At 41.7% G+C, this 17,839-nt stretch overlaps 1 protein-coding gene across 1 annotated transcript in view; it reads right to left on the reverse strand.

Moving 5' to 3' along the window:
* The window catches only part of LOC121232763 (proprotein convertase subtilisin/kexin type 5-like), a 306,293-nt gene that overhangs the window by 205,544 nt on the left and 82,910 nt on the right, over positions 1 to 17,839 (reverse strand). Inside the window, exon 3 of the mRNA XM_041121183.1 lies at positions 15,530 to 15,643. Within this exon, the coding sequence (XP_040977117.1) occupies positions 15,530 to 15,643 (114 nt within the window). The remainder of the gene's footprint in view (positions 1 to 15,529; positions 15,644 to 17,839) is intronic.

Here is a 17,839-nt window from a genome sequence, read left to right on the forward strand (position 1 = left end):
CCTGGTATACAGACGGGAGCAGTTTACTGCAACAAGGACAACGTAAGGCTGGGTATGCCATCACAACAACTCAACAGGTAATTGAATCACAACCGTTACCCCCGGGAACTTCGGCCCAAAAAGCAGAAATAATTGCTCTAACTCGGGCATTAGAGCTAGCAAAAGGGAAGAGGATAAACATCTGGACGGACTCTAAATATGCGTTTGGTGTAGTACATGCTCATGGGGCCATTTGGAAAGAGCGAGGACTACTGACTGCCCAAGGAAAACAAGTAAAACACGCTGAAGAAATCCTAAGACTATTAGAGGCTGTACAACAACCGGAGAGAGTGGCCATTATACATTGCCGAGGACATCAGAAAGGAAATACTGACTCGGAAATTGGAAATCGTCTGGCTGATTATGAAGCCAGGAGAGTGGCGAAATCAGGAGAAAAGGTTTTATCCTTAATACCAGATGGTAAAATCCAAAATGTAAGTACAAATCAGAAACCAAACTACTCAAAGGAAGATTTGAAGTTAATTGAAGATTTAAAAGGTAAAATGGCAGAGAATGGGTGGGTCCATATAGCAGATGGTTGGGTCATAATACCATCTAACTTATTATGGCCCACAGTTTTAATTGAACATAATAAAACACATTGGGGGTCAGATGCCTTGTATAAGAGCTTAAATCAGAAACTGATAGGGCGAAATTTATATACTATAGTGAAACAGGTGTCCCAACAATGTGAAACTTGCCTACGTAATAACCCCAATGTGACCAACAAAGTAAAATTGGGAACGATCGGCAGAGGAAATTATCCAGGACAACAGTGGCAAATTGATTTTTCAGAGCTCCCTAGAAAAGGGGGGTATCGATATCTATTAGTCATGACTGACACCTTTTCCGGCTGGCCAGAAGCCTTCCCTTGCCGAACGAACAAAGCAAGAGAAGTAACTAAAATATTATTGAATGAAATTATTCCTCGTTTTGGAATTCCTGCCACGATATCCTCTGATCGGGGTTCTCATTTTTGTGCCAAAATAGTACAACAAGTAAGTACGATCCTAAAAATAGATTGGCAATTGCATACCCCATATAGACCTCAGGCAAGTGGGCAAGTGAAAAAAATGAATCATTTGATCAAACAACAAATAGCAAAAATCAGTCAGGAGACTAACTTAATGTGGCCCCAATCTCTCCCCTTGGCACTGCTTAGAGTGAGGGTGAAACCAAAAACAAAGGACAATTTAAGTCCCTTTGAAATACTGTATGGAAGACCGTACTTGTTTCATTTTACAGGGGAGGACATAACCCAGCAAGGTACGGGATATATATATAATTATATGATCTCCCTCCAAAAGCAGCTAGAGAAAATAAACAAGCAAGTTTTAGGAGCTAGAGCTAGAGGATTAGATCAACTGATTCATTCCTTTAAACCAGGTGATTATGTGTATATAAAGACTTTTTCAGGACAACCCTTGGAGGAGAAGTGGGAAGGACCTTATCAAGTCTTACTGACGACTTTCACTGCTATCAGGATCAAAGAACAGCCTGCCTGGATTCACTATTCGAGAGTGAAGAAAGCACCTGAGAAACCATGGACGGTCGTCCCTACAGGGCCCACAACTCTGCGGTTCTCCAAATCATGATGGTAATGGAGGCATTACTTGGCTCAAATGGAGCTCGATGGCACTCAAATACACATTTCGCTTTAACCCAGAATATCTCTAGGATTCTGAACAAAACTGATTGTTGGGTATGTACTCACTTACCAGGAATACGGAGGAAAAGGACTCCCTTTAATTGGTATTCCGGTACCAAAGGATCATTCCTGGGCGAGTCTTTGGGAAAATACTTCGTGGAATACTAACAATGATGAGATCTGGAAGTTAGAAATAACTAGCCCTGAGACACTGGAACCTTAACTGTACATGCATACGGAGATGTAATCCCCCTAAGGGACAAGGGAAGATTGACTGTATTGGTGGAACATATGTGGGGAATCATACCGTTTGTAATAAGACAATAGACATTGGGACTTCAATCTCTGTTAATACTACAGCATGGCCAGTGCCGGAAGGGAGAGGGTGGTACTGGCTATGCAACGACACTGCTCGGAAAGTGTTACCTAGGAGATTGGATGGGAACATGTACCTTGGGAGCAGTGATTCCAAATATAACTATACATAATTCCCCACTAAAAGGAACACCTCTCCTAAGGGCTAAACGAGATATTGAAAATCCTTTAGTAAGAAGGCCCACTGCCTTCCATAGTTTTGCCCGGTGGTTCCTTCCATGGTTGGGAGTAAGTGAACTGGAAAAAGCCATTGTCAATATATCAGCAGTAATAGAGAACATCGAAAATCGGACAATAGATGCGATAAAAGCACTACAACTAGAGGTATCTAGCCTTGTCTCAGGTCGTGTTACAAAATAGAATGGCATTAGATATGTTGTTGGCCTCCCAAGGTGGAGTATGTACGATCGTTAATGCTAGTTGTTGTATGTATATAGATCAAAGTGGAAGAATTTCTACAGACCTGGAAGAGATTAAGAAACAAACTGCAGTTTTACACGAGGTAACGAGAGATGACCTAACATGGGGGTTTGAAGAGATGTGGAACAAATTAACATCATGGTTACCTAATTTTGGTTGGTTAAAGCAAATTTTTGTTATGATCATTGTCCTTTTGGCATTGGGAATATTGATCTGTATCATGATAAAATGCTTTATGTGGCACTGTCAAAATACTGTAAAAAGCTATGAAGATTGGAAACGAAACAAAATAAGACACCAATTAGAAACAGGGAAATACTTTGAATCTTTCAAAGAAGATGAAAATCTGTGACAGGCGGAAGAATCCGCCTAAGCATAAAGAAAAGGGGGGAATTGATGCAGAGGCTGACACTAGGCCTAGTAGATGCAGAAATAGAACGTATGCTTTGACTCAGTGTATTGTCAGATAAAGGACTTCGGAATTTGTTAGAAGATTAACAATTGTCTTCATAAGTTGATTTACGTAGACAAGCCAAGGGCATAAGCCTGTGTATGTAATGATATGTCTTGTTTGTGGAGGTATCCGTGTGATAAGGGGAGATGTTCTGTCTTTTGTGATGTCTGAGCTAAAGTTAGGAGATAAGCAGAGAAGTTGTTTGTGAGGCCCAGAAGAGGAGCGTACTGCGCAAACTCATACAACAAGGGTCAAACAGCGGACAAGTGAGGAAGACTATGGACGACCACCAGAGGACTCCGGACGACCACCAGAGACCTCCAGTGCGCTTGCGTAAAGGACATTTACATATGCTAATAGCTTTTCGGATAACTAATGACTATGCATAACATTTCTCGGAAATCTAGTGAATATGTATGTAAGGCATGTATTTAACCCATACAGTTAAGCTCGTGGTTAAGCACGTTTGGAGGAGCGATCCCCCGTGCTTCCAGCGCTGCAATAAAGAATACTGAACTCCATCACCGAATGCTCAATTTGTGAAACACCGTCGATCAGTGGGTGGTGAGCAATTGCATTGTGCATCACTTGTATATTCCCATCCTTTTATTATTACTATTGCCATTGTATTAGTGTTATCATTATCATTATTAGTTTCTTCTTTTCTGTTCTATTAAACCGTTCCTATCTCAACCCACAAGTTTTACTTCTTTTCCCAATTTTCTCCCCCATCCCACTGGGTGGGGGGGGAAGTGAGTGAGTGGCTGCATGGTGCTTAGTTGCCAGCTGGGGTTAAACCACAACAGTACATTTTGGCACCCAACGTGGGGCACGAAGGGTTGAGATAACAACAAACCTGACCAGAGCTTGTTAAAATGATTTTCTAACAAGCATTTATTATATTGGTCTAATAGTCACTGCTCACTATGTTGATTTATGAGTTCTTAGAGTTGTGGTGCTTGTTTTTAGAGTTCTGTTATGTATCACCTCGCTTGCTGTATGTAGTCCCTGTGCTGCTGCTTATCATCTGTGGGAGGTGGATTAAGGTTTTCACTTTGATGTATTGTGCAATACTGGCTTATGGTATGAGAAAATTATCGGTCGTGGGAGTAATCCGGTATTTGCACTCAGCACTGTTGTCACCTCTATACTTCGGGAGCCATCTGTGGGAAACTATTAATAATTACACCATTCACCCTTCCTCCTTGGAGAGCCAATCTATGGGTGAGACACCTTTCTTCCCCAATCTAATTACAATGGCGTTTGAGAATTTTGGAAAATTTGAATACCCTTGGGATATTGAGACCAGAATGGTCCTATTGCTAGGAGCTAGCATGTTCCTGAATGTGGTTCAGGTCTTGTTTAAGGTTAAACAACTATTTAAGAAGATCACCCAGAGGTCTGCCCTGAGGCTGGATAATTATGAGTGGCAGGGTGTGTGGGGTAGGATGGGAAAATGCCTAGGGCGGTGTTCTAAAACACCTCCAGTGTTTTGGAACTTCACCCTTGAACAAGAGCAGAATCCTGAAAAACTAGCAGAACATTTAGAAAAAGTATGCTGTCATCACCCCGACAATTCCAGGGAGACACAACTGACTGCAATGTGCTGGGGCCTGTCCCATGCCTATTGAACCCTGTTTAACACTACTCAGTATCCTAAAAGGGAAGAGAAAGTCTCTGGATCTAACAACAAGGTGACAGGCACTGTGGCCACTCCAATCCCCGCATTAGTATCAGTTGCCCCACACAGAAGAAGAAATATACTAAAAAATCAGCCCACTTAGCAAAGGAGGAAGATGAGCCAGGGTCATCACAGGAACAGGAGGAAGAGGAAGAACCAGAGGTAATTACCTGATCCCTATCCTTGAGTGAGCTGCGGGATATGTGAAAAGATTGCAGCTGTCATATAGGTGAGCACATTATCACCTGGCTTCTCCGATGCTGGGATAGTGGGGCTAGTAGCCTGGAATTAGAAGGTAGGGAAGCCAAGCAGCTGGGATCGCTTGCCAGGGAAGGTGGCATTGACAAGGCAATTGGAAAAGGGACACAAGCCATCAGCCTCTGGAGGCAACTCCTGTCAAGTGTGAAAGAAAGGTACCCTTTTAAGGATGATATTGTATGTCAATAAAGCAAGTGGACCACCATGGAGAGAAGTATCCAGTACCTGAGGGAATTAGCTGTGCTAGAGACAATTTATTATGACCCGGACAACCCACAATTACCCAAAGATCCAGACGAAGTCCAATGCACATGACCCATGTGGTAAAAGTTTGTACGGAGCGCACCATCGTCCTATGCCAACTCACTGGCAATAATGACCTGGAAAGACGAAGAGGCACCGACAGTGGATGAAGTGGCTCACCAACTCCGGCAATACGAAGAAAAATCTCTCCTCCTCCCTACAAGCCTGCATTGTGGCTGTGGAGAAGCTGTCCCAGGATGTCCAGCAAATCAAAGAGGATATGTCCCACTCCCCACCTGTAAGGACCACTGTCTCAGCTATTAGGAGTGAGCGCTCCTCTGCCCAAGAGACAGAATATAGAAGGTACACACCATGAGGTGCCCTGTGGTTCTCCCTATCTGACCATGGAGAGGACATGAGGAAATAGGATGGAAAACCTACCTCGGTCCTAAATGCACGGGTACGTGAGTTGTTAGGAAAAACCACCACAAAAGGGGATTCTAACAGGAAAAATGCCGCTCCAGTTTCCAAACAGAGTAGAAGGGCTGATGTTATTTCTCATCTTCTTCAAGGGGCTTTTGAGTCAACTTCAAAAGAAGTGGGTAACGGACACTGTGACCAGAATTAGAGGGGCCCTGCCTCCATCCAGGTGGAGGAAAGGGATAACCGGGTCTATTAGACTGTGTGGATTCAATGGCCTGGCACGTTAGACCCACAGGAGTATAAGGCTCTAGTAGACACTGGCGCACAGTGCACTCTAATGCCATCAAGTTATAAAGGGGCAGAACCCATCTGTATCTCTGGTGTGACAGGGGGATCCCAAGAGTTAACTGTATTGGAGGCTGAAGTAAGCCTAACTGGGAATGAATGGCAGAAACACCCCATTGTGACTGGTCCGGAGGCTCCGTGTATCCTTGGCATAGACTATTTCAGGAGAGGGTATTTAAAGGAACCAAAGGGGTATCGATGGGCTTTTGGTATACCTGCCTTGGAGATGGAGGGCACTGAACAGCTGTCTACCCTGCCTGGTCTCTCTTAAGACCCTTCGATTGTGGGGGTGCTGAGGGTTGAACAACTAGTGCCATTGCTACCACAACAGTGCACCGGCGGCAATATCGCACCAACCGAGACTCCCTGGTTCCTATCCACATGTTGATTCGTCAACTGGAGAGCCAAGGAGTGATCAGCAAGACTCACTCACCCTTTAATAGTCCCATATGGCCAGTGCAAAAGTCTAATGGGGAGTGGAGACTAACAGTTGACTATCGTGGCCTGAATGAAGTTACGCCACCGCTGAGTGCTGCTGTTCCGGATATGCTAGAACTTCAATAGGAACTAGAGTCAAAGGCAGCCAAGTGCTATGCCACAAGTGACATTGCTAATGCATTTTTCTCAATCCCTCTGGCAGCACAGTGTCGTCCACAATTTGCTTTTACTTGGAGGGGCGTCCAGTACACTTGCAATCGACTGCCCCAGGGGTGGAAACACAGCCCCACCATTTGCCATGGACTAATGCAGGCTGCACTGGAAAAGGGTGAAGCTCCGGAACACCTGCAATACATAGATGACATCATCGTATGGGGCAAAACAGCAGAAGAAGTCTTTGAGAAGGGGAAGAAAATAATCCAAATCCTTCTGAAAGCTGGTTTTGCCATAAAAGAAAGTAAGGTCAAGGGACCTGCACAGGAGATCCAGTTTTTAGGAATAAAATGGCAAGATGGGCGTCGTCAGATCCCAATGGATGTGATCAACAAAATAGCAGCTATGTCTCCACCGACTAATAAAAAGGAAACACAGGCCTTCTTAGGTGTTGTGGGTTTTTGGAGAATGCATATTCCAAATTACAGTCTGATTGTAAGCCCTCTCTATCAAGTGACCCGGAAGAAGAATGATTTTAAATGGGACCTTGAGCAACAAAAACCCTTTGAACAAAATAAACAGGAGATTGTTCATGCAGCAACCCTTGGGCCAGTCTGGGCAGGACAAGATGTTAAAAACGTGCTCTATACTGCAGCCGGAGAGAATGGCCCTACCTGGAGCCTCTGGCAGAAAGCACCGGAGATACCCGAGGCCGACCCCTGGGGTTTTGGAGTCGGGGATACTGAGGATCCGAGGCTCGCTATACTCCAACTGAAAAAGAGACATTGGCAGCATATGAAGGATTCCGAGCTGCCTCAGAAGTGGTTGGTACTGAAACACAGCTCCTCTTAGCACCCCGACTGCCAGTGCTGGGCTGGATGTTCAAAGGGAGGGTCTCCTCTACACATCATGCAACTGATGCCACATGGAGTAAGTGGGTCGCACTGATCACACAACGGGCTCGCATAGGAAACCCCATTCGCCCAGGAATTGTGGAAGTGATCACAGACTGGCCAGAAGGCAAAGATTTTGAAATGTCTCCAGAGGAGGAGGTGACGCGTGCTGAAGAGGCCCCACTGTTATAATAAACTGCCAGAAAATGAGAGGCAATATGCCCAGTTCACTGATGGGTCCTGATGCATTGTAGGAAAGCATCGGAGGTGGAAGGCTGCTGTATGGAGTCCTACACGACAAGTCGCAGAAACTGCTGAAGGGGAAGGTGAATCGAGTCAGTTTGCAGAAGTGAGAGCCATCCAGCTAGCCTTAGACATTGCTGAAAGAGAGAAGTGGCCAGTGCTCTATCTCTATCCTGACTCATGGATGGTGGCAAATGCCCTGTGGGGGTGGCTACAGCAATGGAAGCAGAGCAACTGGCAGCGCAGAGGTAAACCCATCTGGGCTGCCGCACTGTGGCAAGATATTGCGTCCCGGCTAGAGAATCTGCTTGGAAAAGTACATCACGTAGATGCTCATGTACCCAAGAGTCAAGCCACTGAAGAACATCAAAACAACCAACAGGTGGATCAGGCTGCCAAGATTGAAGTGGCCCAGGTGGACCTGGACTGGCAACATAAGGGTGAGCTATTTATGGCTCAGTGGGCCCATGATACCTCAGGCCATCAGGGAAGAGATGCAACATATAGATGGCCTTGTGGTCGAGGGGTGGACTTGACCATGGACACTATCGCACAAGTTATCCATGAATGTGAAACATGTGCTGCAATTAAGCAAGCCAAGCTGCTAAAACCCCTGTGGTATGGAGGGCGATGGCTGAAATATAAATATGGGGAGGCCTGGCAGATTGACTATATCACACTCCCACAAACCCGCCAAGGCAAGCGCCATGTGCTTACAATGGTGGAAGCAACCACCGGATGGCTAGAAACATATTCTGTCCCCCATGCCACCGCCCGGAACACCATCCTGGGCCTTGAAAAGCAGGTCTTGTGGCGACACGGCACCCCAGAAAGAATCGAGTCAGACAACGGGACTCATTTCCGAAACAACCTCATAGGCACCTGGGCCAAAGAGCATGGCATTGAGTGGGTGTATCATATCCCCTATCATGCACCAGCCTCTGGGAAAATCGAATGATACAATGGACTGTTAAAGACTTCATTGAAAGCAATGGGGGGTGGAACCTTCAAACATTGGGATACACATTTAGCAAAAGCCACCTGGTTAGTCAACACCAGAGGATCTGCCAATCGGGGTGGCCCTGCCCAGTCAGAACTTTTACGTACTGTAGAAGTGTGGCGATGAAAAAGGCACTCAGGATGACAACAAGATGGTTCCGAAGCAACGGCAAAAAGACTTCTTTATTGTCTCTTACAGCGTACTTATATGTTACTAAAACAGGAGCACATATCTGGCTTGGCTGGGATGTTTGCCAGTCCTCAGAACACTTAAAGATAATCATGTTCCACACACATACTCGTGACTGTCTTCAGCCACATCTTCCCAGGCACACACCAGGCAATCCTCTGACCTGACCTTTTAAAACTAGTTCTTCAAAGGCTTGGCAAACATGCAGCACAATGAATTCTAACATTCACTCTTGATTCAAATGCCAGGTGTTCCGAGCTGCTCCCACATAGAAGTGGATAGAGTCCCTGTAGTGCACACAAAAAATATGTTAGGGAAGACAGTCTGGGTTTACTCCTGCCTCAGGCAAAGGCAAACCCATTCGTGGGATTGCTTTTGCTCAAGGGCCTGGGTGCACTTGGTGGGTGATGCGAAAAGATGGGGAAGTCCGATGTGTGCCTCAAGGGGATTTGATTTTAGGTAAAAATAGCCAGAATTAAACTGTATGACATTAGTTGCTATATAACCCTGCTACTGTATGTTATCATTACTATAATTGTTATATGCTATATCCATAGTACTACAGTAAGAATCACTTAGATCAAGCAAGAATGAAGTGTGATAAAACTGAGCAAAGCGCAGTAGTGATGGAACCAGAACTGACTCCAGCATGCAACAATCCAACAGTGCACACCATCCTCCTGCTGCGTCCAACGTCACCCGCTCACCACACCGCACTGAACCCAGATCCTGCTCTGCCAACTGAGAGGATTTTGCACCATCCCTCCTGCCCAGAAAGACTGGTATGACAGATGGAGCCCAGAGTCAGGAACTAAATGAACTCAACGAACATTTCATAAACATGGCCCATAAACTAAAGGTATGATATCTCTGTGTGTGTATACATATATATATCTCTCTGTCTACCTATATCTCAAAGGATGGAAAAGGTGATGATGATTAACCAGGATGTAACTGAAATTATGGGACCTGAGCATGATGTAAATGGTATAGAATAAGGGGTGGATACTGTCCTGGTTTCGGCTGGGATAGAGTTAATTGTCTTCCTAGTGGCTGGTACAGTGCTATGTTTTGAGTTAGGTATGAGAGGATTGTTGATAACACTTATGTTTTCAGTTGTTGCTAAGTAATGTTTAGTCTCAAGTCAAGGATTTTTCAGTTTCTCATGCCCAGGCAGCGATAAGGCTGGAGGGGCACAAGAAGTTGGGAGGGGACACAGCCCGGGCAGCTGACCCAAAGTGGCCAACAGGGTATTCCATATCATGTGACGTCATGTCTAGTATATAAACTGGGGGGAGTGGGGCTGGGAGGGATGGCCGCTCAGGGACTAACTGGGCATCGGTCAGCAAGTGGTGAGCCATTGCATTGCGCATCACTTGTATATTCCAATCCTTTCATTATTATTATTGTCATTTTTTTAGTGTTGCTATTATCATTATTATTTTCTTCTTTTCTTTTTTATTAAACTGTTCTTTTCTCAGCCAACAAGTTTTACTTTTTTTTCCCCATTCTCTCCCCCATCCCACTTGGTGGGGGAAGTGAGTGAGCGGCTGTGTGGTGCTTAGTTGCCGACTGGGGTTAAACCACGACACTATTAGAGTATCTTTTCAGAGATTTTTGTATGAAAATTTGACTTTTTCAGCAGCCTAAGTTCATTATATTTGCCTAATATGCTTTTCTTTTAAAAAGACTCTATAAGGTATACTTTCTGATAGACTGTTATCCATTATATTGTTACGTCTTTCAGAGAAAACTAACAGACTATAGAGAGGTACAGTGCAGCTTTACAAAAGCCCTTCTTTGTGCTTCCAAACAAGACTCTGAAATTGCCTGCATTTAGCACTCTTCCAAACACATTTTGTTTTCCACCTACTCTCCCACAGCATGGTTTATGTCTAAAAAGAAAGAATCATGAGGAATAAATGGAGAAGAGAAAATAATAAAAGTTGAGGAAGAGATTCAGAAAAAATAAAACACTGTTCAAAAAAGGCAGGACTGAATTTAGAGGAATCAACAGCAAAAATAGACATTTCAAAATGATTTAAGGAAGATGAGCTGACACCCCTGTAGACTTAAGATATATGTAAAAGAAAATGAAAGTTTTACTTCTATGAAGTTTTGAATTATGTTTAATATATGTTTGGCATGCATTTAGCAATGACAATGACAATTATGTAATAAGTTATTTTCCTCCATTCCAAGCAGCTTATGAATTTGACTTTCTTGCTCATGGTTTTTTTTGAGAAGCTGAGAGGCAACTTCCCATGTTCCATTTCCTGCTGTGGTTTATAACCTTAATGATAATGATGTCAGATATTTCCCTAGGTTCTTAGGTAAGGTTCACCGGTATATAAATTTTTAAGATTACCACAAGTATGCATTTTAGAGATACTGGCTAGCTTCTTCTCTGAGTATAGCACCATTTTTAAGGATATATTATTTATTTTTGTGGGTAGCTCAGTTATTCTATGCTGTGGTTTCTCAGAGGAATATCATCTTGCCCCAGTGGTTTACTGCAATGGAAATTCTAGCTTTACCCTCTTTCTCTCTGACAGTGCTATACCTTCTCTAGATATAGAGTAACCTCTGGATACACTTTTCCTCTTTCGCTGATGTAGTGGTATCCAGCAATAAGCAAACACTTAGCTTATACACTTAACTATCACATTTACTCTTAGATGCTCTAACAGAACAGGGCCTCTCCCTCCAGACAGCCTCACATTTCAAAACATCTTACTTCTCTGGTAAATTCTCATCCTCACAGAAATATCCTTTTGTATATTCAATTCCTGCTCAGCCACAACTAGGCAAAGCAGAGTGGGAAGAAGCTGGTAGGACCAAGGACTACGGAAACTTCTTCTCCAAATTACAAAGGCCTGTCAGTACTAGCGATTATTAGTAGTAGTATAAAGGATGATAACAGTAGTGGAGATGATTATCCTTGGTGAGTGTTGAAAAAGACTTGTTCCTGTCTGAACTGACTGCAAAGACATGGTTAGTGTCTTTGTAGTCTAGTGATGGTTTGTTAAAAAATAAACAACGGTTAAATCAATTTCTTGCAGCTACATTCTCTTTAACAAAATTATGCAATTTTAGACTTGACTTTGACGTCTTTCAGTTATGCAAACTGATTGTATATAGTTCATTCAGTTATTGAGAAACAGAATATTTTGCCAACACAAATGAAAGAGAAGAATAGATATAACATAGATAGTTGAGCCCTGGGGACAACAATCTGGACTGTTAGCTCTCTCCTGACCCAAAGTTTCAAAAGGGATATTAACTAAGGACTTGCTTTCTCTTTGACTTTATTTTTTTTATATTAGTTCATTCTGAGCAAGCCCAATTCTATAGGTCAGTTTTCAATAATATTTGAAAAGTGACTCTCATGTGAAGTTTCATGTATTACTTAATCTATAAAAAGATTCTATTTCAGTCTTAAGCACAGATGTATGGAATGATTGTTGGAGGTGACTTATCGATATGACACCCCCCCCCCCTTAAGGGAAGGTAAAACTCCAGGGTGGAATGCAGTGGATATACATGAAATCTGTTCCATAATAATTCCCTAAGCAACATAACCTGCAACTTCAGATGTTAGCAACACCAGGGGAGCTTGGTATGCTGACTCGAAGAGAAACAACATGGAGGGTGGAGCGCAATGGAGACACCACAGCCAGGCTCTGTGATATCACTGCAGGAAGAGGGAACTGGAACTACTGGAACAAGAATGGAAGGTCCCTGCATTGAATGCACTGAAGCAAGGAGGTGAAACAATGGGGTTCTGTCAACGCTATGGCCTTACTTCTGATTTATATCATAAGTGCCCAGTTCTGGAGTAGTGACATGCTAAATCATGTTCTCTGGGTGAACTTTGCTCATTATAATCTCATTATAATACCAAAACACACCTCCATCCCAAAAGCTACCTGCCTCCAAGGTGCAACCACCCCTCACTGAGCATGCGCTCTGAATTTTCTCTAATATATACCTTTAAACGTAAAGCGAGGAGATTTTACACCAATCATAATAAAGGTATGTATGACTAGAGTCACTCAAGCTCCACCTAAAAATAAGAAAATATAAAAGGGCTTAAGAGAGGAGGAATGCTAGGGAAGACACCACCATAGACAAGTTGGGAGGACATTGCTGACTTCTGGGATCAGTCAACAGGCTGAACCTCTCTTCCCCCCCATAGGGACACCTATTGGGTAAGATTCGAACCCTCGGTTATACCGAGTGCTTCCCTGGGAAACTTAGAAATCTCTATAGAGTTTTTCCATAATTTAATGTGCTTGTAGTCGACTGTATTATAATTTGCATGTGCTTTGCAGACAGTGTATTTATCACCAGCAATCCAAAAGAACCTGTACTGTTGCTTTAATAAACTGCACTGCTCATTAATCTAGTCATGATAGTTCATTAATGCAACCAAACTCCCTAAGTCTGGTAATTCTCATGTGTTGAATGCGGCTAAGCTGAGAGTGCAGTACGCTATTAGTGCATCCGTCATCGTGATAGTTCAGCATATTGAATGCAACCGGACTTAGAGCGTCAAATTGGACATCACTCAGAAATTAAACCTAGCCACCCCCAGCCCCTCTGACATCTGAGGATAAGCTGGAACGCAAGGGGGTTTATTTTCTGCCAAACTTCTTTACCCTCTAATGCAACAAGATGCCTCAGAAATCAGAGGGTATGATAAAGCTTTTTTTTTTTAAGATTGCCTTTTCCTAGGTATCAGAAAGCATGAAAAGCATTAATTTCTCAATAGATAATACTCCAGTAATGAAAAAGTAAAAGCATACTTGTTTAGGTGATGCGTGTCTCTCGAAGCTCTATTTGCTTCAGTTTCCACAGAACTGTAAGGTGCTAAATATCTTGCAGATTCTGGCTGAAAGTGTTGCAAATTCCTAATCTCTCTACTCTTTCTAGGAATGTGTTTATAGTCAATGGAGAAAAATATAGAGATAAAAAAGAACTCTTAATTTGCTCACAGAATAGGTCTTGAGAGATGCTTTTAGCCTTTTTCATTACCCAAAAGGGAGAGAAGGCCTGAATTCCCCTCACAACTTCTTGCCATGGATATCGCACAAACAAAAATGTATCATTTCTAGCTAGGACTGTTAAAATTACAAGGGGTGATACTTGTGAAGAAAAAGACAAGGAAGAAAAACAGAAGGAAATCAGAGATTTTGTTTGACAAAGTCTTTGAATAAAAGGTTTGTGTCAACAAATCTGAACTACAGTTACAGCCCTGTTAGAGGTTATACCAGATCAATAGCCAAAGGTATCTATTACATTGTGGATAAAAGCTAAAACACCCTTAGCCACATCAGTACAGTACTGCAATGAAGCATAAATGAAATAGATTTCTAGTGTATGAGGAGAGTTATTGCCTCAAAGATCTTCAGTAGCTCTGAAAATTATGATGGGATCATTTTTCCATGGGAAAAGAAAAGAGTCAGTAGTATAGTCCATTAATAAATATAAGAGGAATTTTGAAAGTAAGGTATTACTTAGTAAAATACAGGAATTCTGGAAACTGAATAGCCAAGCTACTAGACTCGCTGACTGATTACATGCTTGTACGGTACATACTTGAAGATAAGGACTTCTGAATGTCTGAGTTTATTGTTAGTTGCAAATTACTGCAAACCTATGACATTTTTTGTTTTTAATGTATGCAGCAACAAACTACAAGCCAAAATGAACTAAATATAAAAACTTTAAAACATTTTAAAGCTGTGTTAGGACAATCTTGTTTATTCACATGAAATAGTAAACTAACACTCTGGAATTAGCAGAATGCCTGAAAAGACAATGTCTACTTACAAGAAAATTATTTTACATATTTTTTCCAAAAAGGAATATTTTCCTCCCTATCTATCTGAAGCAATTCAAGCTATCAAGTCATAAACCTTCTGAATGCCCTGCTCTCAGCTACATAGGTGACCTAGTGATAAAACAAGATATAAGGACTTAGAACTACATCAACAGAACAGTAGGGAAAGAGAACAGATCTTTAATAGCCAAAATGCAGATATGTGAGCTGGAGTCAATTGCCTAACTTGTTGCTCCCAACTTTCTTTAACTAAATACATGAACATTTCATTTGCATCTTCCTAGTCAAAATGAGGGTATTTTTAAAAACTTCTTGCATAAAGAAGTTTCACTCCAGGCTTTGACTGTGACTATAATCAGGGAAAAAAGTTTGCTCAAATAACACGGAACTCATGTCAGACAGGAAGCAGCACAAATAATCAATTTATTTCAACTGAATTATTCATTACTAAAAAGGGTGTACTTATAACACTAAACAGACATTGTTTGTGGCTCTTCTGTTTCAGGACATGATAAATTTGTGTCATACTGATGACTGAGAAAGTGAATTGGGCACATTGAAAACAAGTGGGTTCACTGCTCTCACATATTGCGGCTATGTTCCTTCCCTTCTCATTGCTGAAAGTTTATCCTCTAATAAGTAATTCCCAAGGCATCTTGCAATAGGAAGCATTCATGAATGAATGCATTAATAAATGTTTCTTATTGTGGGGCCTACTGGGAATTCTTTATAATACTTATAAGGAGTTTACAAACCTTCATTAGTTACATAGAAAAGAAAGTTTGCTTTTTTGGAACATACTATTTTGTCCCTTTTCAAAATATCATAGCAAAGAACTAAATGCTAGCATGAAACAGAACCAATGACCCTTTATGTACTTACCATGTACCACATGCTTGGCCACTTGGGATCATTGAAATAAGTGGATTGGGTACCACCATGTTTATAATCCCTCTTTATTCTTCTTTTAACCACCTGCTGTTGTATCCACTCTACCTGCCAACAAGGAAAACATTTGGTAAGTGTTAGGATTCCATGGAGTCTATCAAGAAATGTGTGAAATCTTGGGAATTTTCCCATTTACCAGAATCCAAGACATACTACATGTTAAAGAGTTCATTTTGGCAGTGGGAATGCAAAGCTCACCTTGGCATATTGTTCACTAGGGAATATGTCCAATTTAATTACTACTACAAGTCTCTATGAACATCTGTTTAAATCCCCTGTTAGAAAGATGTCATTGGCTAGCATCTTTTGAATAATAACATTATTATTTTATTATTTTTCATTATTAGACTAGCTCTTCTTTCAATTCTATTTTAAAAAATTACTTTTACAAAGCTTAACAGTATATCACAATGAGAAATGAATGATAAGTTTTTTCTTTTGTTTTATTTAGGTCTGTTCTTGAAAAAAAAAGTTTAGTAACATACTCAAATGTTCTACTTAACCAATATGTAAATCAGCTTCACCATTTGGAATGAAAAAACAAAATTAAACTGTATTTTATAGCAGAGTGACTCTTTGTCAAGATTCACTCAGTCAGGCTCTCTGAAACTTTATTTTATACTACAGTACTCCCAAGGAAGAAACAGCTGGGTACTAAGCAACAGGTTAAATTGCAACAATAAGAAAAAAAAGCTTGAAATGAAAAAAAATGAAGATTGGGGGTTAAAAATCTAGTTTTGAAAGCCAGATTCTTATCTGTCAGACACCTCTTCAAAGATTCATGACATCCAGAAAGGGCAACACCAAAAGTGACATCAACCTTACAGCAGACAGGACTCTGCAGTCATTTCTGCATTATCTAGTCTAAATGGGATCTAGTTTTTATAAATGTAAATAATATAAAGTATTCACAGAGAAACTCAGGTTACATTTACATGCATCTAGCTTCCTGACAGCTCATATTTCTGCTGAATTTTTTCACAGGATATAACTATAAAAATTCAATTCACCTCTCTCCAAGAAAGCCAGCCATTTCCTACTTGTAGCCAACTCGGCACCTTAGATTTGTGCTGTTTATGAATATCTATGCATGCATACACACATACATATATATAAAAGAACTTTATTTTCATCTCATATATTTCTCTGTTACTTGTCAGGGATGGTATTAATGTCTTTCCTTACCAGGCTAATGCCTGCACTATGTATCTTCACCTCAGCTTCAAATCATGGGATACTTACACAAAAATAACTCCATTGACATTAACAGAAAATTTGTTCGAGGTCGAGGCTTCAGGCCTCTACTTCCTGGTCATAGAATCATAATTTTTCCCAGGTCGAGTTTTGCCCATGAAGGTAATTGGTAAGTGACTTGTCTTTATCTTCACCCATGAGCTTTTTTTCATCTTATTTTCTCCCCCTGTCCTGTTGAGGAGGGGGAGTGAGAGAGCAGCTGGGTGGGTGTCTGGCAGCTGGCCAAGGTCAACTCACCACATCTTTATAAAGAAGAATTGAATTTTTCCCCTTCCCAAGAATTAACTTCAGAGTCAACAGTATTCTTCTAGAGGAGAAATTATGCAGTTTAGGAATACAGACTATCTGGTAATGCTTACACAGAAATTCTCTGTTAAATCTTCTAGTAACAATCATAATTCCTTTTCAACTTCGTAGAGAACTGAGAAACTGGATAGGGTGCCTTTCTCTCCTGGTTACTCAGCACCTCTTTCAGCTTGGGCTGAAATCCATCTTGGTGGACTTCCTCTCAAGAAATCAAGAGCTGACTGCCACCTTCAGATCTTACATGAGCCAGCCGTCCCTTCAGCAGGAGCAGGCAGCTAATCAGTCTTAGCTGCTGTTTGATGTAGCAATGTCTGGAGGCCTGCAAGATGTATAGAGTATATCTGTCGAGAACCCAAAAGAGGGAGAACCAAAGACTTTGGTAAGTACGAAGCCTTAAGACTGAAGAGACTGATTTAAAGTGGGATCAAGATCCTTTTTAACTGGAGCTCTCCTCCATCAAAAAGGTTGATCTATAACATGTTTATAATGAGCCCTACTTCCTTGTCACCTGCTGATAACACATGATTTCTTTTCCAGATCTCCACAACACAAGCTTGTTTTTTTTCTCTTAATCTTCTTTTCTTGCAGGTAGCCCAGCTCTCCCAACACATCTGAAGCCAGCTGAGAGGCATTCTATGTACCATTTAATCTCTGACTCACTAGGTGACTGGGTTGCCTTAGACC

The sequence above is a fragment of the Aquila chrysaetos genome, chromosome W (assembly GCF_900496995.4).
Source record: "Aquila chrysaetos chrysaetos chromosome W, bAquChr1.4, whole genome shotgun sequence".
Classification (NCBI taxonomy): Eukaryota; Metazoa; Chordata; class Aves; order Accipitriformes; family Accipitridae; genus Aquila; species Aquila chrysaetos.